This window comes from Anarhichas minor, unplaced genomic scaffold, assembly GCF_050575085.1.
Source record: "Anarhichas minor isolate MPS153535 unplaced genomic scaffold, ASM5057508v1 ptg000136l, whole genome shotgun sequence".
Taxonomy (NCBI): Eukaryota; Metazoa; Chordata; class Actinopteri; order Perciformes; family Anarhichadidae; genus Anarhichas; species Anarhichas minor.
The window spans coordinates 4,181,528-4,207,500 of NW_027466582.1; the positions used below are offsets into that span (position 1 = coordinate 4,181,528).

At 41.9% G+C, this 25,973-nt stretch overlaps 3 protein-coding genes across 4 annotated transcripts in view; 1 reads left to right on the forward strand and 2 right to left on the reverse strand.

Annotated features, from left to right (window-relative positions):
* The first annotated feature begins 404 nt into the window (after positions 1-404).
* On the forward strand, positions 405-3,234 carry ccn2a (cellular communication network factor 2a). The gene is made up of 5 exons (XM_076084417.1): positions 405-702; positions 893-1,109; positions 1,221-1,472; positions 1,595-1,806; positions 1,921-3,234. Exons 1-5 carry the CDS (start codon positions 640-642, stop codon positions 2,215-2,217), a joined length of 1,041 nt encoding a protein of 346 aa, XP_075940532.1. The 5' UTR covers positions 405-639; the 3' UTR covers positions 2,218-3,234.
* Positions 3,235-5,450: 2,216 nt separating this feature from the next.
* LOC142941879 (phospholipase B1, membrane-associated) lies at positions 5,451-18,867 on the reverse strand. Its single transcript, XM_076084005.1, has 22 exons — positions 18,795-18,867; positions 18,269-18,359; positions 18,104-18,162; positions 17,680-17,747; positions 17,382-17,425; positions 17,131-17,251; positions 16,986-17,037; positions 16,796-16,876; positions 16,623-16,688; positions 16,425-16,516; positions 16,164-16,245; positions 15,883-15,984; positions 15,541-15,636; positions 15,266-15,337; positions 14,800-14,899; positions 11,198-11,247; positions 10,270-10,363; positions 8,872-8,940; positions 8,698-8,787; positions 7,444-7,755; positions 6,288-6,673; positions 5,451-5,700 (listed from the first exon to the last, which is right to left on the reverse strand). The coding sequence occupies exons 2-22, from the start codon at positions 18,297-18,299 to the stop codon at positions 5,617-5,619; spliced, it is 2,151 nt and encodes a 716-aa protein (XP_075940120.1). The 5' UTR covers positions 18,300-18,359; positions 18,795-18,867; the 3' UTR covers positions 5,451-5,616.
* Positions 18,868-19,445: 578 nt separating this feature from the next.
* The window catches only part of LOC142941831 (protein sel-1 homolog 1-like), a 25,983-nt gene continuing 19,455 nt past the window's right edge, over positions 19,446-25,973 (reverse strand). Inside the window, exons 11-21 of one of the 2 annotated variants that reach the window (XM_076083941.1) lie at positions 24,127-24,183; positions 23,965-24,033; positions 23,529-23,606; positions 23,236-23,298; positions 22,921-23,008; positions 22,612-22,760; positions 22,340-22,505; positions 22,088-22,162; positions 21,807-21,979; positions 21,536-21,664; positions 19,446-21,372 (exon numbers count right to left, since the gene is read on the reverse strand). In XM_076083941.1, coding sequence (XP_075940056.1) covers positions 21,106-21,372; positions 21,536-21,664; positions 21,807-21,979; positions 22,088-22,162; positions 22,340-22,505; positions 22,612-22,760; positions 22,921-23,008; positions 23,236-23,298; positions 23,529-23,606; positions 23,965-24,033; positions 24,127-24,183 — 1,314 coding nt within the window. In that variant the 3' untranslated portion in view covers positions 19,446-21,105. Of the gene's footprint in view, positions 21,373-21,535; positions 21,665-21,806; positions 21,980-22,087; positions 22,166-22,339; positions 22,506-22,611; positions 22,761-22,920; positions 23,009-23,235; positions 23,299-23,528; positions 23,607-23,964; positions 24,034-24,126; positions 24,184-25,973 lie in introns of both variants that reach the window. The other variant, XM_076083940.1, reaches the window with a different exon arrangement.

Consider the following 25,973-nt stretch of genomic DNA (forward strand, 5'->3'; position numbering starts at 1 on the left):
TCATGTATTTTGCCTTCACCTTTGAACTACGCTGAAGTTTGTTCTTCTTCTTTTTTGAATTAATATTTACAGGTACCGGCTGTCTGTTTGTGAAGTCAGTCTTTAGGAATTCCCAGTGTGGGGTCCCAAGCCTCTAACCAGACTTCACCTCCCATTCCAGATGAAAGCCGCTCTGAGAGAGAGAGCGAGAGAGAGAGCGAGAGAGAGAGAGAGAGAGAGAGAGAGAGAGAGAGAGAGAGAGAGAGAGAGAGAGAGACGGTGTTGTTTGGCCGAGCAGCAGAGCCTTGCCTTCAGACAGCAGGAATGTGGGATGTCTGGAGTGGGTGTCAGGAAGCGAGGAAAGAATGCCAAGCATGTCCATGTTTGTCCAGGGCTGACTCTCCATTCAGCCCCCAGTGACGTGCCGCGAGGGCCAGCGAGTATAAAGGGAGCAGGGCTCTGCAGTCAGAACTCAGATCAGCTCCTCTACCGAAGCTAACCTCTAGCTTTCACCAAGACAGAAAGAAGGACCGGAGCAGCAGATAAACTCTACGAGACGAACGAGACAAGAGATCAACTTGATCAGAAACGGTTTCTCAAACTCTGAGACTAAAGGAAGACTAAGGAAAAACTAGAATCTATTTCTACAAGGGAGAAAACATGTCTGCCGCAATGAAGAAATTGATTTTGCTGCCTTTCCTGTGCATCATGCTCTCATACATGGTAAGTTAAAAAAAAACACATTGAAAATGACTTCATACTGCTTCGGCTTAGAAGCTGAGGCTTTAAATATAAGGGCAATGTTTTGAGTCTTTATACCTACTCATGTAAGCTCTGGCTTTCTTCATGTGCTGGACCTTTAATACACTTTGTGGAGATATTTAACCAACCATGTGTCTGTGTGTGTGCTCAGGTTGCCGGTCAGGAGTGTAGCAACCAGTGTTCGTGCCCCTCCACTCCCCCTCAGTGCCCCCCAGGAGTGAGCCTGGTGCTGGACGGCTGCGGCTGCTGCAGGGTGTGTGCCAAACAGATGGGGGAGCTGTGCACCGAGAGAGACCTCTGTGACCCACACAAAGGCCTCTATTGTGACTTCGGAGCCCCCATCAACAGACGCATAGGAGTGTGCACAGGTGAGCCTTTGAAAGATGTTTTTTTTTCTCTGTGATGTCCTGCTGTCGATCATTAGCCGTCCTTAAAGTTTGAACCGTATCGTGACCTTTCCATCCTCGTTTCTCCCGCAGCTCCAGAGGGAGCCACCTGTGTGTTCGGAGGCATGGTGTACAAGAGCGGACAGACTTTCCAGAGCAGCTGCAAATACCAGTGTACCTGCCTGGATGGAGCCGTGGGCTGTGTGCCGCTTTGCGCCATGGACATCCGGCTGCCCAGCCCCGACTGCCCCATGCCAAGACGCGTCAAGGTGCCAGGGAAGTGCTGCGAGGAATGGGAGTGTGATTCTCCCAACAGACACAGTTTCCTGGGCTCAGCTCTGGCTGGTAAGTTAGTCTCCTTTTCTTTTAAGCACATGCGACTGTAGTTTCTTTGTTGGTCTTTACAAAGAGAGGAGATAATAATCAGGATGGTATTTCTAATCCAGTGTTTGCTCCTGTGTTTGCAGCCTATAGAGAGGAGGAGACCTATGGCCCAGATCCCTCCATGATGAGGGAGAACTGCCTGGTTCAGACTACTGAATGGAGCGCGTGCTCAAAGACTTGCGGCCTCGGTATCTCCACCAGGGTCACCAATGATAACCGCGAATGCCGCCTGGAGAAACAGACCCGGTTGTGTATGGTGCGACCATGCGAGTCACAGCTGGAGCAGAGCATTAGGGTGAGTTTTTGTTAATCTGCACTGCCTGAATGAGCTCTACAGTTACAGTACTTGCACTGAAACAGCCAAAGAATGCTTAATTAAGTTGTTTTTCTCTTCATTTTCCTCCTACAGAAAGGGAAAAAGTGCATCCGTACACCCAGACTCTCCAAGCCCATGAAGTTTGAGATCTCTGGCTGCACCACCACCAAGTCCTACAGGCCAAAGTTCTGCGGCGTCTGCCTGGACGGCCGCTGCTGCACCCCCCACAGAACCACCACCCTGCCCATGGAGTTCAAATGCCCCGACGGACAGTTCATGAAGAAGCACATGATGTTCATCAAGTCCTGCGCCTGCCACCACAACTGCCCCGGGGAGAACGACATCTTCGAGTCCATGTATTACAAGAAGATGATGGGAGACATGGCGTGAGCCACTGATGGACGACCGCAGCTTATGACTTGAAAACAAACAGAACTCCATCTCATTTTGCAGCTCAGTATATATGTTTTTTTTATTGTTTCATTTCATCATTTTCTCATTGTAAAAGTAGTCAAGACACTTATCTAAGTGTCTGTGTGTTTCGTATGGCTGGCACACATCAGCCACATCAGACAGAGGGTTGCATAGCAGCTCCAAGAGATCCCTGCACTATAACTTCTATTGTTGACAAACCTACTGTCAGGTTGCTGCCCATTCCCCTTGAAATCCCTTTTTACAGACCAGTCCGTTTTTACTGTATGCATTTTTTAACCTTATCTAAACCTTGACGTCCTCATTAATTGAGTGTCTAATTACTCCCCCCCCCCACCCTCCGGGCCCAGACCAGACCTGGAAACTCTAAGCAGCTGTAGATGTAGCACGCAGACCACAGCAGGCCAGTGTTCCCCTGTGCAAACAGGTCTGAATGTGTCCTTGTGTGTGTGTGTGTGTGTGTGTGTGTGTGTGTCTGTTAGGCCTGAATGCTGGCCTTGTCCCTGCCTCTAAGCGGTTCACCCTGCTCACAGAGTAGAGGAAAGGTCATAGTTTCCGCCCAGTATGTGGATGAGAAAGCAAGCAGCGTGCTGAGTTTAAGGTTAGATATGCGACACAGTGGGCTTTGCCACGGCACTGAGAGAAAAAAAAAAGAGAAAAAAAATGACATGTTGACTTTTACTGATTCAGGTCAGAAAGACGAAACCAAGTGGTTTTAGGAACAAAGTCTATTTTGTACAAAAATAGAAGAAATGACTGGAAGAATTTTAATTTCATTCCTTTTTGTTATTGTTTGTGTGTAAATGATGTATATATTTGTACAGTTTAAGTTAATTTAAAAGCCAAATTTGTTCTGTGCTTCAAAATGTATCGATAGTGTATTTTTTACTATTTTATTGAGAAGTGTGACAAAAATGTTACATGTTTCACTTTGTAGCTGGAAATAAAATGTTATATTTTTTTATACGAACACAAGTTTCCAGATCTTTCTGTCTTAATTTCTGTTTGGTCCATTTACTATAAGATCTTTAAACTAACATCACAAACTAAGCATACTTACACATGTGACTGATCTGCATAACTAGGACATCAATTGTTCATGTTAACTTTTGACATCTTAGCAGGAAAGTATTAATTAGTAATTAACACAAATATCATTCTGACAGAGTGCGGGAAATCAACCTTTGCTTAGTCACTACATCATGTCTGCAGCTGAAGTTAATGACATGAGGAGGATGGATTTGTCCTTATCTTAATAAAGCATAACGATTGTTTTATTCCACTACAGGAGTAACATATGTTGGTTTGTTCTCCCACTTTGCACTCAGGTTTATGTAACAATACTGTAATGCCTTCTTCAATAAACACAGAAGTCTAAAAAATGTATGAGTTCTTCCAGCAAACAACATGAATAATGCACAGAACTTGTGTCTGTCTGTCTATTAAATTGATTTGTTAGCTGAGCAGAAAGGGGATATTTTTAAATGTCTTAGTTTAAGCTTTGATGCAAAGCATTCCTGCTCGGTTTACTGTAACTATTACATAAGTCAAGATGGAAATAAATGAACCTGGGTTCCAAGGAACACAAAGGAAATCTCTCTTGCTGACAGAGACAGCCTAATGTCGCCACCTGGTGCCCTTTTTCATGCTGTTGTCATTCAGCTTGTTTTGTCACCCACACACATACACCTGAAAAGGAGGGCAATCTCTCTGATCCACAGCTGTAATATTAATCAAGCAGCATAATGCGTTCCTTCAGAAGGTTCTAAATATAACATGTCGAACAAGTAAAATAACAGTTGTTTGTGGTTATTGCCCAATTGTGAACTACAAAGTCAATCTATTCTTCTTCTTCTTCGCCATCTTTGTCAACTTTAAATCGTAATTCGGTGTGTTGGATCTTCTGTTTATAATGAATGTGTAATACGAAGCCACCTTCAAATAGTTGAGATTTTTAGCAATGCTTTGCTTCTCAAGTAGAGGAAAACGTTTCTCTTGGTATTCAGACTTTTTAAGACTCACTGTCTTTGCATTTATTAGTGCTGGATGGTACATAGACAGAGATCTACTGAACGGTTTCATCTTTCAGTTGTGTCTACAGTAGCTATACTATATATATATATATATATATATAGCCTATTTTTTGTTCAAGAGCTTTCAACATTTTGCTTTGTGAATACCGCACTGTATGATTCACCACACGTGGCTCTTTCTTCTCGATAGTAGCAACACATTAATAATGTAATGCTCATGCCAAAACTAAGGGTTGAAATGTTGTTGTCTTGAATATTCTGTATAGACAGCTTGTGTGTCAGAGTGATGATTCATATTCTCAGCTTCTTCGCCCACAAACACAACCAAGTGCAGACCGTACCTACAGTGTGAATCAGTGTCTCTGTACAGTGAGAAGCCAGGTTCACTATGGGCTGTGTGAGTAAAGAATACAGTATAACTCTGGTAATCTTAACCAGTTATATGTATATATTGTAAAGAAAGTGATTCAAAACCCATCACTTGTACCAGTCAAACAATCCATTAAGATAACTACACAGGTGTAAATTAGTAATTACGCAGAGTTTATTGCATTAATCGTCTTATGCAAATATTCATTCCATTGTTAGAGGCATTAAAAGGATCTACCAAAACAGAGATTTCCAGTTAAACTATTCAATTTATTGGTTTTCTTACATAAATGAATTACAGTTCATTAAATCTGCTAAAAATGTTCACTTATTTCCTTGGCTAGATTTGAGTTCAACTGTATCTATAATAAGTAATCATCTACGTCTTCTTCTACTGCTTCCCCATAAGTAAGCAAGCAGCAAGAGCTTTGTACATGTATGCATGCCGCTACTGTAAAACCTCACCTTGTTGGTGTGTGTGTGTGTGTGTGTGTGTGTGTGTGTGTGTGTTCCTGGATCTGCCTCAACCGTTCACATAAATCAATAAGTTCAAATATTTTGAAAAGCAGGCGAGATACATTTGCAGAAAGAGAAAGATGATTTTCTGTGAGAAGAAGCTGTCAACCTTCACTGACATGAAGGTTTCCCTTGACGGGGGCCTTACTGTGTGTTCTGAATATCATATGCATGAGTTTGAATGAACTGAACTTGTGCATTTGTTTGTTTTTAGGATGCATGTCTAGCTGCAATGTGCATCTACTGTTTGCTAATCTATGTGAGGGACGGGATGTCACAAGGGAGGCTGCAGCAGTGGGCATCTTCTGGAAAAATAGCGAAAGATAATATCTCGTCGAAACGCTTTAACTGTGGATACCAGGCAGCTGGTAAGGCGGAGGAGGCAGAGGAGGCTGCAGTGTCAACTTATTTCTTTTTTTTCCTTTTACCAATCTCTCTCTCAGCCTCGCCGCATCTCATGGAGTTTCTGGGCAACGTTTTCGAGCTCTGACTCAATGGCTGCCAGGCTTTCAATCTCTGGCTCCTGCAAATATAATGAGAGGAGAAGAAAGACTTAGAGTGCAAACAATCATATATATATATATACAGTATATGAACAAGCTAAATATATCTGGACACAATCACCTCCCATGCATTGATGTTTTGGCTGTTAGCAAGACATCATGACCAGCCTCACGGTTACATCAAACATGTAAGAGTTTGTGGCCATTAAGGCTACCACAGTCTCAATAGCTTCCTCTGTGCAAGCTGCCAAGCAGCAGCAGGGACATCTTATATCTTTATGGGATTCAGGCTGCAGGAAGGATTCTGCTTCATTATTATTTCAAGGTAGAAACACAGAAAGATATTCAGTTTTTGGGGCTTGAGCTAGTGAGCCTGACAGCTCAGCGGTACAACAGGTAAGCGTTAGCCTCGTTATGTAGAACATAACATAATGCACGATGTCATTATTTAAAGGAATTTAGTTTAACAACTTGGGAAGTACATTTAATTCGCTTTCTTGACAAACGTTACGTGACAAGATTGATATTACTCTCAGATACAATTTGTATCAATCTTCTCATCTAACTTGCAGGAAGAAAGCAAACTAACTTTTTACTCTCAGCTCACCTCTGACTTTGGGCTGGCGCTCCCCTCTTCCTCCTCCGGTCCCCCCCGAGCGATCATCTGCAGCTCCTTCTCCTCTGGACTCCTCTGCGTGTGTCTTTTCTTCTTCTCTTCCTCTGTGGCCTCTTTCGAGTGATGTGGCGCTTCCTGCTGCGCCTCCTTTTCGACCGCTTTCTTCTTCATCTGCAACGCCTTGCCCCACTTGCTCCATCGCTTATGGCTCTCCTTACTCTCTCTCTTCATCTCTCCTTCATCCTCCTCTTCCACCTCTTGTTTAGGGCTGTGTGAGAAAGATCTCTTGTCTTTCTCCTCCTCATCTTCTTCTTCAACAAACGTCTTCTCTTTTGATTTGATTCTGGGTGCATCTCTCTTTTCACCAGATCCAGCACCTGGGAATGTGGAACATAAAAAATGAAGAATGACATATTTTTTTTGACTGAAGCACCTACAAGCCAGAAACTCTCCACCATTAGCAAGATTCCACTTCTTGTAATGAAATATTTCTTGCCAGCTGGCAGCTTTTCACCCAGTACTGCTAGCTGTGCTTTATGGGAATCAACAGCGTGACTGTAGCATTCAGATGACTTGGCAAAGTATCCCTTTTATAGAATAGGTATTTCATAGTTCTTTGCCATTTTAGCGCAGAGAAAAAGACTTTCTCTGTTAAAAAAAAAGCAAAATCTTGAGTGCAGTCTTGATCCAAGGATAGCTCTCATCATGCACACCAGCTCATTTGAATTCTGGGACACGGAGCCATTTAATCACTTCTGTTGGTGTGCTGTCAGTGTGCCAACCATGCTGTCCCTGCTCCCCAGTCAGGGGGGCTGATTTCATCATGTAGATGGAAGCACTTCCATCAATCAGCCAGTCCTGTGGCGGCAGGGGATCTCATCTGCAAAGCTCTGCAATCTCCATATCTTTGGTCAACTTGATCACATATTTTAATTAGCTTGGATGTCATTTATTTCTTGAATTAGAATAAATTTGACTTGACTGGGCACTTACAACATCAAGCTGTAATTCTGAATCTGCATGTTTTGCTGTATTGTTATTAGTTTCTTTCTATTTTTGTTTATCCTTTTTGTGTTTTTAAAAATTGTAAGTAAGATGAATTGCGATCAAAAAAAGACATGCATAAAGAAAGACGATATCTACTTGCCTTTCTTATCCTTGATCATGTTTTCCTCTTCTGAATGAACTCTCTTCTCTTCATAATCTTCTTCTTCTTCCTCCCTCTTTTCAGCCTTGCCCTCACTCCACTCATCCACCGACGCAGACACGTGGCTTCCTGGACTCTCGTCGTGCTTCCTCTTCTCCTTCACCTCTTCAGCAACGTCGTTGTCGTCTTGTGACTCTCCATCTCCCAGGCTGTCATCCTTTTCTTCCTCTCCGTCTCCATTCCCTGTCCTTCTCTTCTGGGACAGGATGGATCGTTCACCTGGGCCTCCTAAAGCTTCCAACATGGATCGATCTGAAAACCAGGAGTGGTAGGAATTTAATTTACTCGAGAGCATTGATTTCCCTGTGATGTTAAAAGAAGGTGCTTACACAAAAGCACAACAGTTTATTGATGGGGTCATTTTGTGTCGTGACTGAATTTGTGTGTTTCTGCTGAACGGAGTGGGTCATAATGTCAGATTTTACGTAACAGTAATAAAATTGTGCACCATGTGATGCTTACATGTGTCTGCCTTTGTAACTTTCTCACCAAAGCCTCAAAGGGACTTGTCAAGATACATATTTCTCAGCTTTTGTAAGTTTAAAACTCAACAGAAAGGAGGTACTTATATGAGAACTGAACCAATAAGCTGATTATTAAATTCATTTAGATTGTTTTAAGTATCCTTTTTAATCACAAATGCCAAATATCTGATGGTTCCAGCCTCTCAGATATAAATGTTTGCTACTTTTCTTTGTTTTGTCTTATTATAAACTAAATATTGTTCAGATAAAAAACTTGAAGACCTCCTCTTGGGCTGTACTGAATATTTCATTGATTAACCGAGAACATAATGCATTACAGAGCTATACAACATTATTTTTAGTGCATTATGTTCATATTTTCATTGGTTTTACACATGTTCTGCAGTGTTAATTGTATCCCTTAACTATTTGAATACCATTTTATCAGTTTATCAGTCTAGCTGTCAGAGAACGTACAGAGGATCAGGGTTGGTGGACCTTATTAATCATTACTGAACTTGTTCTGGCTTTGCTACTCGCCCACTCTGTGCTCTACAGGGAGTCTGGCATAACTTTTAAAAAAGCCTGTCGGGTGGAAGGACCTCGTGTATGTCCTGATCCTGTCCACAGAAAGCATCAGCAGAGCGACTGAATGTTGTTGAACTGTGATAAGAAATAAGCAGCCTAACGATGCAGAAAAGTATGAATCTGAGCTTCTGGAGAATCTCACCAGCGACATCATCATCTGCAGCGTGAGGAGTTTGTGTGGTTGGTTGAGGCGTAGCAGCGTCTCTCTGCTGCTGAGCTCTCTCCTGATGACCTGCAATCAAAATGAAGCTTTCACATGTAAACAAGCGCGCCCGGCACCCAAACAGACATCGGCTGTGTGTGATCCGTGACTCACCTTCAACAGCGACGTCCTGCAGCGCCTTCAGAAAGTTATGATGGCGAAGGATAGAAACCAGCCTGTCATCTGGGAAACACACGTTAAAATGAAGCAAATTAGTGGTTAAACGTCTCAAGAAAGAAAGAAAAGAACAGACAATGGGCAGAAACAGAGGGTAAAACACAGGTAGATGTCTTTACCCCTTCACTTTTTCAAAGGACTCAGCAAATTTGCTTCAGTGGTTCGTCAGAGTTAATAGCCCTGAAATTTACTGCTTTCAAAGCAAGAGCACAATTAATCATTTGGCCCACAGAGACTTCCCCCAGAGGATTGCAGCAGCAGTGAGCACTGGACTTTCTGCTGACCCACAGACGGCACTGCATACTGTACGCAGCAAGCACACCAGAGACAGCTACTGTACTGTGCTCTGATATCAGTCTGCAAGCTTTCTTCCTTTCCTTGACTTTGACTCCTCTGTTCTCTCCCGCTCCTCTTTTAACATCCCTCTGGTGGTGTACAGTTCCTCTCGCTCGGTAACAAACGCTCGGTGAGTAATGCTGCGTTTGATTTTTTTATTTTTTTATTTTTTTTCCAACAAGGACAGTTGTGTAACTGGATATTCTTTACTCGGTGACCTCGTGACCTCGCTGCCTACAACAGAGCAGGTTTTTTTTTTACTCTGCAGCCATCGCATCAACCTATTAACCTTATGATGTGAGCATCATGCGCTCGATAAAAAAGGAGACGTATTGGCTCCTCCAGCGATGCCTGATTTGTTTCAGTCTTGGTCCTAGTCTCCACGATGATGATGATGATGATGATGATGATGATAATATGGTCAAAGTAAAGCTGAACAACCTCATTTTTAGATCTAATTAAACAACTATAAAGAAGAAGCCTTCACTAAATCCTTGTAGGTTGCAGAATTTTGGAAATGATTGCATATTTAGTATTGATCAATTAATCATCACTAATACATTAGAGCCTTTGATTAGAGCACAGATAGCAGCTTCGTTTCCGGTTGGAGAGGGTTGTCTGACTGCAAGGTAAAGCAGTGAAAATATTCTACATATATTCACTCAAACAAATATTGATTTTTGTTTTTTTTAAAGGTGGCTAAAATATGTTTTGCTGACAGCAGTACACTGTTTTGCTCCTGGAGGCGTGCTGACCACCTATAGGCAATACACTGACTATGGGCAAGTACCTCATGCAACCCTACTTCAAAACATCCAGACTATTCCTTTAAGGGAAATACATTAAACATTTTTGGCCCATTTAGGGGCATTGGTCCATATACTTGCCCCTACATTTAAAATAAATAAATAGATATTCTGTCGAAAGCATTAACAGTCCAAATCACGTTAACACAATCGAAATTGAGGTATTCCAATAAAAAATGACAGACTGACTCACCTGTCTTCAGTGTGACCAAACACTCCTCACTGACAGGCAAGGGGCGGGGCCTCGACAGCACACCTGCCAGCGCCTCCACAATGCATTTCATCACCTGCAGACACACAAAGTGCACAAAAATGGCTGAAATTCTCATATTTTCTGGGATTGTGCCTATGACATCCAATAATGTTGTCATAATGTAATTGTTTGAATTGTCCACTTTGATGAGTCAGTGATATTCTGTACGCAGGTGATGCTACTGTAAATTAAGGACGTTCTGGTAAAACAAATGTCCTTGGTGAGGGCTATGTGGAAATAAATCTACACACAGCTTGAGAGAATTCAAATTCATCTGCTTCTCTTTGAATGCTGCTCTTGTGCTAACTCGCCCGCTAATTCAAAAGATACGAAACTCTCAGATGAGAGATCAAAATCACTTCAACTCCCATTGTGCTTTCAATGTCAAGCCATTCCCACATGACGGAGGATTTTTCACTCATTTTTTCATCTATTTTCAAAGTGTTACGACAGCCAGACCTTTGAGTGTTACTCAGTCCATTTTCACACACCGTCCACATCTCCCCTTCACATTCTCATCTCTCCAAACCCTTTTCTAGAATCTCTCTCTCTCTCTCTCTCTCTCTCCACATATGTGAAATGGATCTGGCAATACCAAATCCTGAAGGCAAAGGCTCCATTGCTCTCAGAATTGATTTGAACAAGGTCGAATACTGAGATTGCCCTGCAGTAGAGAAGGTACTCAAGTGAATATTATTTATAATCACTGCCTGCCTTTTCAGTGTTGCAAGTAGAAGGACTAGTCACACTGTAACGAAGAAGCATTTGGTTTACATAAAATAATAGCAGGTTACTGTATACTACTGCTACTTTTACAATAATAATACAACTGTAGTGCAAATGGTGAGAATAATGACAAAAGCTTTACCTTTACGTCCTCATTCTCCAGCTGACTGGGAGTCACTGGCAATGACAGAACTGCAAGAAAAGCAAGAAAAGACGCATCATCCTATCATGATAATGTTGTTCCTAATCCCCGAAGACGTCATGTTATTCTCACTGTCACCAAAACACCGGCCGCTTCATCAGGGGACTACATGTGGCAAAAGGCGCAGGTGAATCTTCCGCCGCAATTAAAGACGTGTGTGCCGCTGTCCTTGGTGCTGAACCCAGGCAGTCACATCTCTAACGCAGGTTTCTCTCAACAAACCCGACCTATAACATGGTGTCACTCAACTTCCACGAGCGTTTCCTTACCGCAGTTAGACAGTACTGCCACAACGAAGAGTCCTGTCCCGATCATGTTCGGAGACGACGCGCAATAAAGCTCTCCAGCAATAGAAAGATAGCGAAGCTTATATCAGAAGGTGTGATTTTCACCCTTTTTGGAGACAGTCGGTGGATTTACGGACGCATCCTGAACTAAACTTAGTCGCCTTCCGGTATTTCTGGAGAGCTAAATTTCTTGCAGCAGCATCGGTGAACCCGGCAGCCTCCGTCCTCTCCGGTCTCTCTCCACCGACACCGAGCCGCAACAGCGCCCGCTTTTATGGGAAGATGTGGAGAGAGGAAGTGACATCATCCTGAGGCAAATTGTTACTTTCGTACCTGATTACACCTCGATGGTTGTCAGGGCGTGTATCGGTTGAGAGTACACTATAGAAGTATTCATGTGCAACACTAGAGTAGATTCAGGGGTTGAGTGACATAAGATGAATACAGATGCACAGATTTCACATCTTTGTCTCCATTATGTTGTGTTCCCGTCCAGGACAAAGCTCCACCATCACACTGTATTTGCTGATCATGTCTCTTTCTTGACTGAATGTGTTGCTGGGTGACGGTTTATTAATAATTATTGCTGTCATGGCTGTTATTGTGCTGTACTCTGATCAGGTGGCTTGAATGGATTTTATTTTTCACAAGCTAAGACAAAGCAGCATTTACCCTTTCTTATAAAAGACTAGATGGGATCAGAATTTAAGCGGTGTAACATAATATAAAATATACAGTATACATTAATAATTATATTACTAATAACTATAAATATTAGTTCATAAATACTTAATAAATGTATCTGATATGTGATGTAATGCACTGCCAGATGTTTGGTCACTGACATGAGCATTTTGAAAGCGGTTATAGATTCCTTCTGGACAATCCATTGTTGGACCATTAAAGATGTGTAGATTAAAATTGCAGATGCCGCTATATAATACAAAACATGGTTAAGTAACGCGTGAATTAATGTAGGATGTGGCATGAATTCCTGTCGCTCACCATTAATAAATGACCAAATCACTGTGATTTTAAATGTTGATTCACAATTATTTCATTCATTTATACAACTTGCTAAAATCAAAATGCTGCATGATCCAAAATACTTTGTGTCGCATTTAGAAGCTATTGGAAGGCATTTGAATATTTTTTATTTTATCCTTTTAATTAGTGTGCAGTACGGGGGAGAATGGTGCAGTAAAACCAAAACCATCGAGCAGGTACCGATTGACAAATCAGGGCAGAATGAACAGACACGTTCAAGCATACATTACTGTAATACAATGAGAAATAGAAAGCAATGGGTGTGGATTTTGTGTCAGGAATCAGATTGGGACTCATCATTACTATTGATTATTTTGACCGCTGGGTCAGACAGCAACATGTAGATGTTTGCGTCTGAAATGCCCTTTTTCTGTATAACTGGATCCAGAGACGGATTCCACCTGATTTGGAGGAAATATAAATAAATGTATGAAAGATTCTGCATTATTATATCATCTACTAAAGAGTGTGGGTTGGAACCTGTTATAAAGTGTCAACAAAGGGTCTACAGTCATTTAATTAAACTGAAATAAAACACAGGATGCAGAACTTAGTTATGTTTTATAGTGTCATTATATGAACGTCTGTCTGTATCTATTAACAAACTCATTGTGAATACAACCAACCTTTGAAACATCCTTAAATTTGTTTGCTCTCTTCTACCTCATAAGGGCTCAGATGTACACGAGCCAAAAACGGGAGACAAAGAGGTTTCCGAGATGTGGGTTGGACTGTTTGCCGTTTCAAATTTCCTACTGCACCGTCCACTGAGATCCCAAAGACCTCATTGTGCTTTCAGAGACACAATAAAGGCCCATTTGCGTCAGCTCCATGTTTGTCCCGCATAAACCGGCGACGGCTTTGTTTAAACATGAAGAGGGGCTTTCGTTGAATGCAATAATAAGGTCATTATGACATCCAACGGCTACGAGGACTCATTTAAATTCAGCAGTAACATCCAAGAGAAATGGTGGAAAACGGGGGACACGCGAAATGTATATTTCAGATCCTGCAGTGTTTCTACATCCAGGTTAAGTGTTCACTAAATAAACACGTTAAACTCTCCCATTCAAAGTCCAAATGGTTTTGCCAGCATTATGTAAGGCATGTTTACCTGGACAACCATCCCATTCCGCTCTAACTCAACCCGCCCATGCTGAGTACACACGGAATGGTTTTCATTTCCTTTCAAGAGCTAAGTCAAAGTAACCTGAGCTGCGCTTAATATAGCCTCCACCTGCCCTCGTAATTGTACTAATTAAACAGAGTCAATACATAGTGTACTGTACACTCTTAACAAGACCATCCAGTAGCCTTTTTACGATATTCAGAGTGTTTGTTCAGTGCGGTGGGTTACTTTGTCTCTTCTCGTGCTCAGCGCATAATAATGCAGCTCCTGGAGGACGGAGAAGTGAAAGTGGGCCAGCAGCGGCCTGGAGATCTGAGGAACAGACGTGTGACTAAACCGTCTCTGGTTTGAAAAGTCACAGCTTTCTGACAACATTTATATTTGACAAATCCCTTTACATCTTTACCACTGAGCTGATCAGGGCCTCTGTGTGACTGTGCATGCTGCACGCTGCATGTTGCTGGACGGGAGAATTTGAGCTCCGTCACCCTCCCAGGTAAATCTATTTAAATGCTGTGGTTGATGGGATTTGTGACAACACTGAACATAAAGCACTGTGTTGATATCAGAAAAGTTGAAATAAAGAAAAGGGTTCAGAAACACTTAAGAGACATTCACTTCAGTTTTGGGCAAAGTCAGATGAGTTTAATGTCTTATGTGTGGGTGTATAAATGTATCAACATTGTTACTTCATGCTTGGCTTCTTATGAAATCTGCAATTTACATAATTAATAGAAGTCAAACTTAAAAGCAAAATAGAGAACTTTCTGCTACGAGCAGAAATAGTTTCATTCAAAGAAAGCTTCTCAGCAACAAGCTCCTCCAGCTGCCTCTAAAGAGGAAATATTCCGGTTGCAGGATTCCCTGTCACATTATTTACGGGGTTAGAGAGCTTAAAACCACAGTCACTTTCTGTATCCTGCTTTTTGGGGCCACAGACATGTTAAGTTTCAGTGTCTCACAGGCTTCCCTTTGCAGGAGATCCACTGTATCTCCTCAACAGAAACCCATGAAGCAGAGGCATGTTTGTAAAACAGACCATCCATGTGAAAGCTACATCAGTCCGAGGCATGGCAAACCCACAAGAAGCAGGAGCAGCAGGACGACGACTGCCTGTGACAGAGCGCCAGGCTGACCTGACTTGGCTGCTATCGGTCGGGTGAAGATATACGGGTGTTCCTACAGAGGAGACATGGAGAATATGGGATGTTATAATCAACTTGAGCTGTGCATCTTAATGAATATCAATGATCATGCTGTTCTTTAGTTACACATCATTGGGTGATGGAACAAAGTATCTATCTTAAGAAGGTTTCAAACTTCTGGAAAAAGTTTTAATTCTGAACGGAAATTCATCGCCTCAAATGGTATGAAAGTACTATAAACATCAACAAAGTCCTTGCAGCTAGCTGTAGTTTGTTATCAAAAGTGACGGTCAGTTTCTTCTTGTTTAGTTTAGCGGTTTTACCAAAAGCTCCTGAAACTGAAAGACTCAGGTAACTGTTGCTCTGGTGTGTTGACAACATTGTCCTATAGAGACCTTACCATGGGTGGACAGATGAGACTGATGGGGTCAGAGAAGCTGCTCACAATCATCTTCCCCCCCTCAGGCTGAAACTGTGACAGAAGACAGAAGAGGAAGAATTCATTCGTGTCCTTAATTTTCCTACGCTTGTGATCTACAGCTACCTGCTATTAGATTACTCATTATACTGCATCATTTTGTGACCATCTGCATAGTCTGACCATGCACTCAGTGGGGCTGACTGTTGACCCTTAACCTCTTGTTCCATTTAATACAAGTGGGACTCGGTGTTCACCATGTTGTTCCACAGTCCCTTGGCCAGCTCCTCGTGCCCCTTGATGGTGAAGTGGAAGCAGTCGTGAGTGAAGAAGGTCATATCGATCTTCCCATTCTGCTCAGGGAGAAGAAACAAACACACACTGGTGTAGATTTACTGACGGAGCGTCTTGTTGGTGAAACGTGACTTCTCTCACATTTTCGGCCTGGTGTTAGCAAAGCCAAAAGCTACAAGCTGTCACACTCAGGACCTTAATGATTCAATCGTTAGTGTGCAATGTTTCACACCGATTCATCTCCCGAGAGCAGACACCTCTGCCACGCTGATATTGTTATTGCCTCTGGAGTGAGGATAGATTACCGGGAGGCGGGGAGGGTCAGCGTGTTTCAGAAAGGGCTGAAGAACGACGGCGAAGTCGTCCCTGAAGAAGCGATCGCTGTACAGCAGCGACTCAAGTCTTTTCTGTGGACGGGAGTAAAATTTACTTATAGCAATCATGCAAATTACTTACAGAGAGATCATTCACACGAAACCAACAGGAACTATTTTGGGTCCATGTGCCACTTTGTACATTATGTTTGATTAGAAGATGCAGAAGATGTTTCCCGTTATGGATGATAAGCACATTCTATAAACTGTACCTGGAAGTCCAGATTGACTTGGACCAGCTCTTGAAGCTCAGGAGACCTGGCTACTGGCTCTATCAGGCACGAGCAGAAAGATCTAAACCAGAGTGAAGAGCAAAAGGAGCAGCGGACGAATGTGAAAACGGCCTCTTTGTGTCAAACTCCGCAGAGCGACGGTGAAACATCACATAACAATAAACAAATCACATTGTTGAGCGGAGGGGGGGGGGACTTTAAGGCTCACATAAACGTTAATGTTCAGAATGAGCGGCTCACCTTTGGAGCAGGCACCCCGGGGTGGGCTTCTGCACCTCCCTCAGCGTCTCCATGGGAAGTACCTGAACGATATTAACGATCATACGAGGAACCTGAAGCACAGCATGGAGAAAGAAAGCAGCCCCCGCTGCGGTGAATTCCAGCACCACACTGAAACCTCACTAAAACCCAAATACGCTTTGTTTCCCTTCCCTTTACCTCATTCATGAGCATTTCCAAGGAGACGGTGATATAGTGAATGAAGTTATCCACTGAAAATAGAGCCTAGAGAGAACACGGACACTCTGCAGAGATTAGTGACATATTTGTAGTTCTGCAAAAAACAGATCTTTATTGAACTAAACTCATTTAAAGAAAGAAAAAAGTCAGACCTTATCTTTGCAGTAATCGCAGATGTCATTCATGCCCATGAGAATGGTCAAAAGCTTCCAGTCTTCCTCAAAGTTCAGACCCTGAAGAAAGAGACAACAAAGAGGTCACAGTCAAAATGTGGTGCATAAAAACAGGTTCAGGTACAGCATCTTAATGCAGGATATCTCAGTTTAATAACCAGATCTGTACCTCGTAACCTCTCAGTGTGTCGATCAAATGTCTCGTCTGTCTGGGGAGGTTGCTAGAAAGACCGAACAACAACGTAAGTCTTTAGAAGCATCGTGATGAACTAATAACACTTAAAACTGTTTGTGTCACACTGTCGAGTCATTACAAGGTGTTGTGTCCAGTCACAGCCAGGTTGAAGCCCGTTTCACTGATATGGGACTGCATCCCGTGAACCGTCTTGCCGGGAGCAGCACCAAGCAGGTTGGGATTGAACAGCTTGATGATGTCTACAAATCACAGTGAAAAGATGATGTACTGTGTTTTTTTTGTTTTCTTCAGCTGAGTGACGTTTATACGGAACATATGCAACACAATAATGAGATATCCAAAATATCATCGGTGATTAAAACATCTTACTTGCCAAAGTAATGACATGCTGAAATGAGCCATAGCCTCCGATGCTGCAAGACGGAGAGATGTCAAATTAGTACCAAGTTCAATTATGTTATTAAAAAAATGAAAATCCAATCATCTTAAACAGTCTTGATGAACAAATTCCATCTCTTACATCAAAACACGTTTGGAAGATTGGACATCATTTTGAAACATAACGAAAGTATGCACATGAATATTTATGATATCATATGCCGGCTACATGCAAGGTTATTATCCGTGCAAGAGATCCATCACAGATTTCACACACGATCTCTGTCACCTCCACGACACGTGACGAAACTCAATAGGAATGCCGAGGACAGTGGTGGCGTTGGCGCCGATGGCCGTCTGAAAAGGAACGACACAACAACTGAGGAAAATATGATCAGGACCCCATAAAAAATTAAGAAATCTTATGCGTTTGTTTTCGAGGAGGCGATCCTTTCATTGAAATGACAACAGTTCCATTTCTGGTATCGTCTACTGCATTCTGAGGAGGTCTTGTATCTTTGTAAATATGGATAACTGATATTTTACAATTGAACTTTTTTGCTTTTAAAAAGCCCAAAAAACTACCTGAGAACGGTAATAAGAAGTAATCTGGCTGGACCATTATCACCACAACATTTAGTCATCTTGATTGCATATTATATCACTTATACTATATTACCTTTACAACTGAAGAATAAAAAAACAACACCTACTGTCAGTGAATCCCCCAAAGCAGCGATGACTTTGATATCTGCCGCCTTCACAAATTCAACTGCACCAAAGGGTGAAAGGAGAGACGGAGATGAAAGAGAATACATTACTCTGCAGTTCCAACACTCGGGTCAGAGATGTGTGATGATGATGCTACCTTGACAGACCTGAGGAGGGGACAGAGGGAGAAGGACTCATGTCTGGACACTGGAACACAGGATGTTTGAAGCTCACCGGTCGAGTTTTCTCTGGAAACTCCTGAGAAAGAAAAAAGAGAGAGAGAGAGAGAGAGAGAGAGAGAGAGACACCTCATCACTGTCGGGACTGAACATGTTAAATCCATTATTTTCAGGTACAGATGGAATGTGTCCCATGAGGGAGTTAATCTCTCTTTACATCTTGTCTTTTTCACTCATTGACCCTTTAGTCTGACATAGCTTTGCTCATTGTGCGCATGATGTAACCTGCCTCTTATATTAAAAGTAGGTTATCCATTGTTACATACTCGTATTGTTTTTGTAGTTTTCATTTTGTCGATTTTGTGTCTTTTCAATACATTTCTCAGTCAAGTCGTTTTAGTCAAAGTCTCTTCTTTAGTTATTTGATTTCAATATTGTTTGTCATTTAAACAAGCAGTTTAATTTTTAACGACAGTATTTTACTGTTCAGTGCTGAACCGGGTGTACACGGTACCTTGTTGAGAGCCTCCTTGCTGTAGTGTCGTATCCCCTCCTCATACTCCCACCACCAGTCGTTGCCTTCAAGAGGATTATTACTAAAGTGTCCATCTGAAACTTTTCAATTGGCCCAAAAAGACACTTCTTAGCATGTGGTATTCTATATAATCGACATTTACAGCAAAATAATAGATTTTTTTGTAATGTTATTGAATTATATACATGTTTTTTTGTTATCATATCCTAATATTATGCACACCATAAACAATCTATCTAAAATAGGCCCCATTTCAGAGGCTGATGTGACAGTAAATACAGCCTCATGTGTGCTGGTTCTAGCACTTACCTTTGACAGAGCAGGACGTGAGCAGACATGTTGCCACAGCGATCCAAAGCCGCTCCATAGTAGTGCATGCGGGCCGGTCAATGGGTCGCCCCTGCAGCCTGCACAATGTGATGCTCGGCTTCACAGCACTGTCACTTTGTCTCTCCCCCCCCCTCCCTCCCTCTAAAGCCGAGTGACGACCCGCAGGTCCAGCGAGAGCCATTCAATCGACGTCAGCAACACAATACCTCGAAACAATAGCAAAGAGTTCAGATAGTCTACATTACAAGGTTCATCCTTTACAAATAACACCACGACGAAGAAAACATTCAGAACAACCAGTAAATATCCATATATCATTTATTCATTTCTTTATAAACTTGTATTTGCGATGGTAAAAATGCAGTCTTCTCGACCTTCTTGACCAGTGTTTTGTTTTAGACAGATTGTGAGTTGTGTCGACGTGTGAACGCAGTTTGGAATCATTTCTGATCGTCCTTTTTGACTTCATACATGCAGGCGAATCGTCACATTCTCAAGAACAACAAGCACATACTGTGGAGCTGAACAAATGGACTTTGGGAGGAAAAAAAAGAAGGGAAATGCATGTGTTAAAAAAAAAAAAAAAAAAGAGAAGAGGTTTCTAATTTAGTTTTGATAAATACTGTATGGCCTCACCGTGGCCTCATTTCTCAGATTTAGGTCCATCTTAGCTGAAAAGTGTTGGCAGAGCTCCAGCGTGGACTTTTGGTGAGGGGGCGAAAAAAATCTCACAACAGCTGAAGTTGTATAACCAAACACACACAACTCATCCACTTCCTGTAACGTAGAAACAATCGAGAGTTTGAGGCGCTGCTATCTTTAAGGCTGCTCCAATTTGTGCCTCAGCTAACTCGAGGCTTAATGAACTAAAAGAGAAAGGCGGATGTGGGATGAACTACTGAGCTACAAACCACGAGAATGAAACCAAAGCCCGTCGATGGAAACATATCACACCAACGTACAGAACATCTTCAGAATCTGTTCTGTGTCCTTTCACTGGACTGTACACAACATACACATCAGTTCCTCTCTTTAGATTGTTTCGCTGTGTTCGGGGAGTGAAAGAAGCGTCTGTATGATTACGACTCTTTTGACAGCTTAGCGACTTTGACTTCAGCAGCTTCTCATCCTTTGCGGCTGCCGTGTTGAGAACATCAACGTGTGAGCTCAAGATTAAGCGATCTATCCGGTAGAGCTCTTCTATTGGTTATAGTGAACTGCTCAACAGGTTTCTTGTTCTCGTACTAATGAGGACAGATTGAGCACCGTTACTAATGTTGAATGAACGTGAATTAATCTTTCTCAGTGAATTGCGGGTATGAAAAAGTACCGACTCAACATATCAACCAAACAAGTAACTAATTAATGCAAAAATTAATGTAAAATGTGTTCAGTCAATTATCTGAAAATAGGGCCTAAAATTAAAGATGAAAACATGCAAAAACATGACTTTTTTTTAACCAACTAGCAACTAAAATGATTTGAATTCACATGTTCCTGCCTGTTATTTTTCTAAATTGGGATTGAGGCAGAGTGTGATAAAGGGAAAAGTAAGAAGACACCAATGCACATTTTAGATTAGTCTGTCTTTGATCGGGAAACCAAAAGGATGTTTTGTTGTTCCGCGGTGAGGACACGGGTGCTTCTGGCAGTATCCTGAGTCACAGACTAGCAGGTCCCAAGTCTGTGTTATGCTCTCAACGCTCTGATCTATAGCATTGTCCATAAACACCCCCCACTGTCTCTCTTCAGCACAGGACCAGCACATTTTAAATGGAGAAAGGGAGTCGTCAGACTGCACAGTTCAGCAGCCGTCTTAAGTCGTCTTTTAGCGCGTGGAGTGAGAGAGGCGCTCAGACTGGCAGGTATTCAGCTAGTAAGCACCAGCTGCTCCGCGGGGCGGGCTGGCAGAGCCTCCTGTCCGTCTTTCACTGCCCTCGCTCCGTCTGGCCGTCTCTCACTACTCCTCCTCCTCCTCGTCGTCCTCCTGGGCCGGCGTTTCTTCCTGACCCTGGGGCTCGGCCTCGGCTTGCGACTGTTCCTGAGGTGGTCTGGGTGGGGGCGCTGGAGCTGGGACAGGTGGTCGAGGGGGAACCATGATTTGGTGCTGGCGCTGCCTGTAGGCGACGACTGTGCCGAGCAGCAGGGCGATGACGGTCATGAGGTAGAGGTCCCACTCCGGGCCGAGGAGCTGGTCCAGGTCCACCTGAGTAATCAGCTCCTTTAACTGACAGGAACCAAAAGGCAGACGGGGAGAGAGGACAGAGGACAAAGATTAATTTCCTTTCCCTCTGATGAAGTAGCTCTTAACTTGGTTGAATTACAATTCCTTCTATTTCAAAGCCAAATTGTCACAGGTCCAGCTTTATAATATAAGATGATGTACTCACATTAAAATCCTGCAGGTACTGCAGAGTGTAAACCAGGCCCAGCTTGCACAGGGCCAAGAAAACTGGAACCTGGGCATCGGGACTGGCTTCAGCGGCCATGTCGTAGAAACGCTTAGCTAGATGGATGTCCTGCAGTAGCACATGAAACAATTCTCAGTCCAATGAATACATTAACTGCACTCTGCATAAATCAATGTGACCGAGTGGATACGAGTGAAGCATTAAAAGCAAGCTGGTGTTCTAAGAGTCACCGGTGTAACTCTGTGCCCACCTGTTTGATGCCCAGGCCTTTCTCATGCATGTAGCCCAGGTTAAACATGGCCTGGGCGCTGTGCTGCTGCTCGGATGCCAGCCGGTAGTGGATGACGGCCGTCTCATAGTCCACATCTGTCCCGTAGCCGTAGAAGTGGTAGTCCCCTAGTTTGATCCTTGCCACAGTGTAACCTGGGAACGATGATTATATGCATCAACTCTCACTCCAAGCGCAAGATTGAACGGACAAATGCAGCTGCTTTTCTGTGTGTAAACCAATCACAGAGTGTGTGGACTCACCTTGTGCTGCAGCTCTTGTCCAGTGGAGCAAAGCGCGAGGGTAGGTCTCATTCTCAGTGAAGATCCTCACTCCTTCTGCTTGTAACAATCCGTACAAAGAAAACAGTCAAAAGGTGAGAATGTTGCTTCTCCCAAAGATGGGGGTTTGTCAATACCTTTGGGACATTTGCATAATACAAAAACACAAGCATGTTTGCATTTTAACCGCATGTGCTTTTCACTTGATGATACTAATGCCTTGGCGTCTCTTACTCTGGTCCAGGATGAAGGCCACGTTGCTCTGGGCCACCTCATAGCCCTGCTCAGCCAGCAGCAGATACTGGACCAGCGCCGCATCAGACTCGCCCTCCTTAAAGCTGCCGTAGGCCGACATGAGACGCTCCGACCAGCGACCGCGTTCACACACGTTCTTGAACAGCTGCAACCGAGATACAGACACACCATGAACCGGGTCTACCGTATGTAACAGTGAAACACGACGATCAACCAACGGAGACTAGAGCTGCAGCTCCAGGGTGCCTCACCTCCACAGCGGTGTGGCAGGAGCGCATCACACCGGTACCAGTGGCATGCATCTGGGCCAAGTTGTAGAAGGCCAGGATGTGGCCTGCTTGTGAGGCCAGGTTGAAGAATTTGAGTGCCTGCTTGTAATCACGCTTTACACCGATGCCATCTGAGGAACGATGGGACGGAGAGAAAGAAAAACAGTCAATCAATCAAATGGAGGAGAAAAGAAGTATTCTAGTCAACAAGGATAACCCTCTGACAGGAGGCCATGACACATGGTGTACTACAAACACACACAGACACACAGACTCGGCTCTATCACTCACTGTAATACATGGTGCCCAGCTGGAGCTGTCCGTCCACCCAGCCCTGCTCCGCTGCCTTCTGGAAGTACTTCAGTGCCAGCTCATAGTTCTGAAGACACAAAATCAAACAACTTTCAAGCGGCCGCTCTGATTTCAGCCCGAGGGACATTGAGGCGGCTTGCATACCAAACGCCTTTTTTAACATTATTCCTATTTGCCTAAATCTGAAGCTGACAGATTTGCACCACAGAGTAAACTGGAAATTAAAAGTTTGAGAGAGTGTGTTTTAAATCTAGACATTTTTAAAAAGCATTGAAATGTGTAAAGGTTTCTTACCACTGGGACACCTCTCCCATATAGGTAGGCCATGCCGAGGCCACTCTGTCCCACTGGATTACCCTGGATTAAAACAAGCAACACGTAAATGAAAAGGACTGCTTCAAAGCAACTTAACAACTAAATAACACAGGTCAGCTCTGAGGTACAAGTGTGTAGAGTAACAGCTGTTCCTCTCCTGCTGCTTTCTCTTAAAGAATAACTGATGTGATGAATGCTCATACAAACACTAAAACGTAAACGACCCAGTTCAGAGAGACATAACAGACATGAGGCTGCAGCTTCGTTCTTACCAAGTCAGAGGCTTTCTTAAAGTACTGCAGGGCCGTGTCGTTGTTCTGAGGGAGATACTCGCTGCCTTCTGAGTACATCTAAAGGACAGAAGGAGTGAAATCAAAAACTTGATGCACCGCCGAAAATACAAATGCACTGCACCGCCCTCGGTTAGAACAGTAATGCCAAATACTTGGCCTTGTTTATTTTGGATTCAATTTAGAACAGCTTTCAGCTCTCCAACCCGCTGACTGCTTCCGTTGCAGTTGTCACACAGTACGGGCGACATATTTATAATGTTTACAAATAGAGAAGTGAAACAGGGACAATGTCCAGCAAGCTTGTCGGTGTAAAAAGAAGAACGAAGTGTAATAAAGCTGACAATTACAAAACAAACGAATCTCTTTCCCACAGGCTAATAGAGAGACAAAAGGTCACCACAGGCATCTCACCCACCTTGCCGAGGAAAGCCATAGCGTGTGTATTCCCTGCATTTGCAGCCTGGGTGAAGTAGTCATACGCCCTCTGTTGGATATGAGCATAAGAAACACATTTAATGGTGCAAAACAAAAAAAACAAAAAATACTGAAAAATCCATCTTTGAACAAAGAAAGTCACCTGATGATTTTGTTCTACTCCACGTCCTCCATGCAGGTGTAGCTGACCTAATCCCACCTATCAGTTAAAACAAGGAACCTTATTCACTTCACATATTTGGTGTTATTATGATATTATGTAGTATTGTAGATATTTGCATACAAAGTGAATAGTGTTGGACAAATCACAAAAAACTGATTATGACCATTGTCAACTGGTGCTTTGTCTTTTAATAGCTTCCTGAACAGATTCACGGACAAAACAGTGAGATAGATAGATAGATATCTAACTGTGAGATAGATAGATAGATATAGATAGATATATATCTAACTGTGAGATAGATAGATAGATATCAAACAGTGAGATAGATAGATAGATATCTAACTGTGCGATAGATAGATAGATATAGATAGATATATATCTAACTGTGAGATAGATAGATAGATATAGATAGATATATAGATAGATATCTAACTGTGAGATAGATAGATAGATATAGATAGATATATATCTAACTGTGAGATAGATAGATAGATATAGATAGATATATATCTAACTGTGAGATAGATAGATAGATATAGATAGATATATAGATAGATATCTAACTGTGAGATAGATAGATAGATATAGATAGATATATATCTAACTGTGAGATAGATAGATAGATATAGATAGATATATAGATAGATATCTAACTGTGAGATAGATAGATAGATATCAAACTGTGAGATAGATAGATAGATATAGATAGATATATATCTAACTGTGAGATAGATAGATAGATATAGATAGATATATAGATAGATATCTAACTGTGAGATAGATAGATATCAAACAGTGAGATAGATAGATAGATTGATATCTATCTATCTATCTATATATCTAACTGTGAGATAGATAGATAGATATCTAACTGTGAGATAGATAGATATCAAACAGTGAGATAGATAGATAGATAGATATATAGATAGATAGATAGATATCTAACTGTGAGATAGATAGATAGATATCAAACTGTGAGATAGATAGATAGATATATAGATAGATATCTAACTGTGAGATAGATAGATAGATAGATATATAGATAGATAGATAGATATCAAACTGTGAGATAGATAGATAGATAGATATATAGATAGATAGATAGATATCTAACTGTGAGATAGATAGATAGATAGATATATAGATAGATAGATATCAAACAGTGAGATAGATAGATAGATAGATATATAGATAGATAGATAGATATCTAACTGTGAGATAGATAGATAGATAGATAGATATCAAACAGTGAGATAGATAGATAGATAGATATATAGATAGATAGATAGATATCAAACTGTGAGATAGATAGATAGATAGATAGATATCAATCAGTGAGATAGATAGATAGATAGATATATAGATAGATAGATAGATATCCAACTGTGAGATAGATAGATAGATATCAAACTGTGAGATAGATAGATAGATAGATATCCAACTGTGAGATAGATAGATAGATATCTAACTGTGAGATAGATAGATAGATAGATAACTGTGAGATAGATAGATAGATAACTGAGATATATAGATATCAAACTGTGAGATAGATAGATAGATATATAGATAGATAGATAACTGTGAGATAGATAGATAGATATATAGATAGATATCTAACTGTGAGATAGATAGATAGATATCAAACTGTGAGATAGATAGATAGATATATAGATAGATAGATAGATATCAAACTGTGAGATAGATAGATAGATATAGATAGATATATATCTAACTGTGAGATAGATAGATATAGATAGATATATAGATAGATATCTAACTGTGAGATAGATAGATATCTAACTGTGAGATAGATAGATAGATATCAA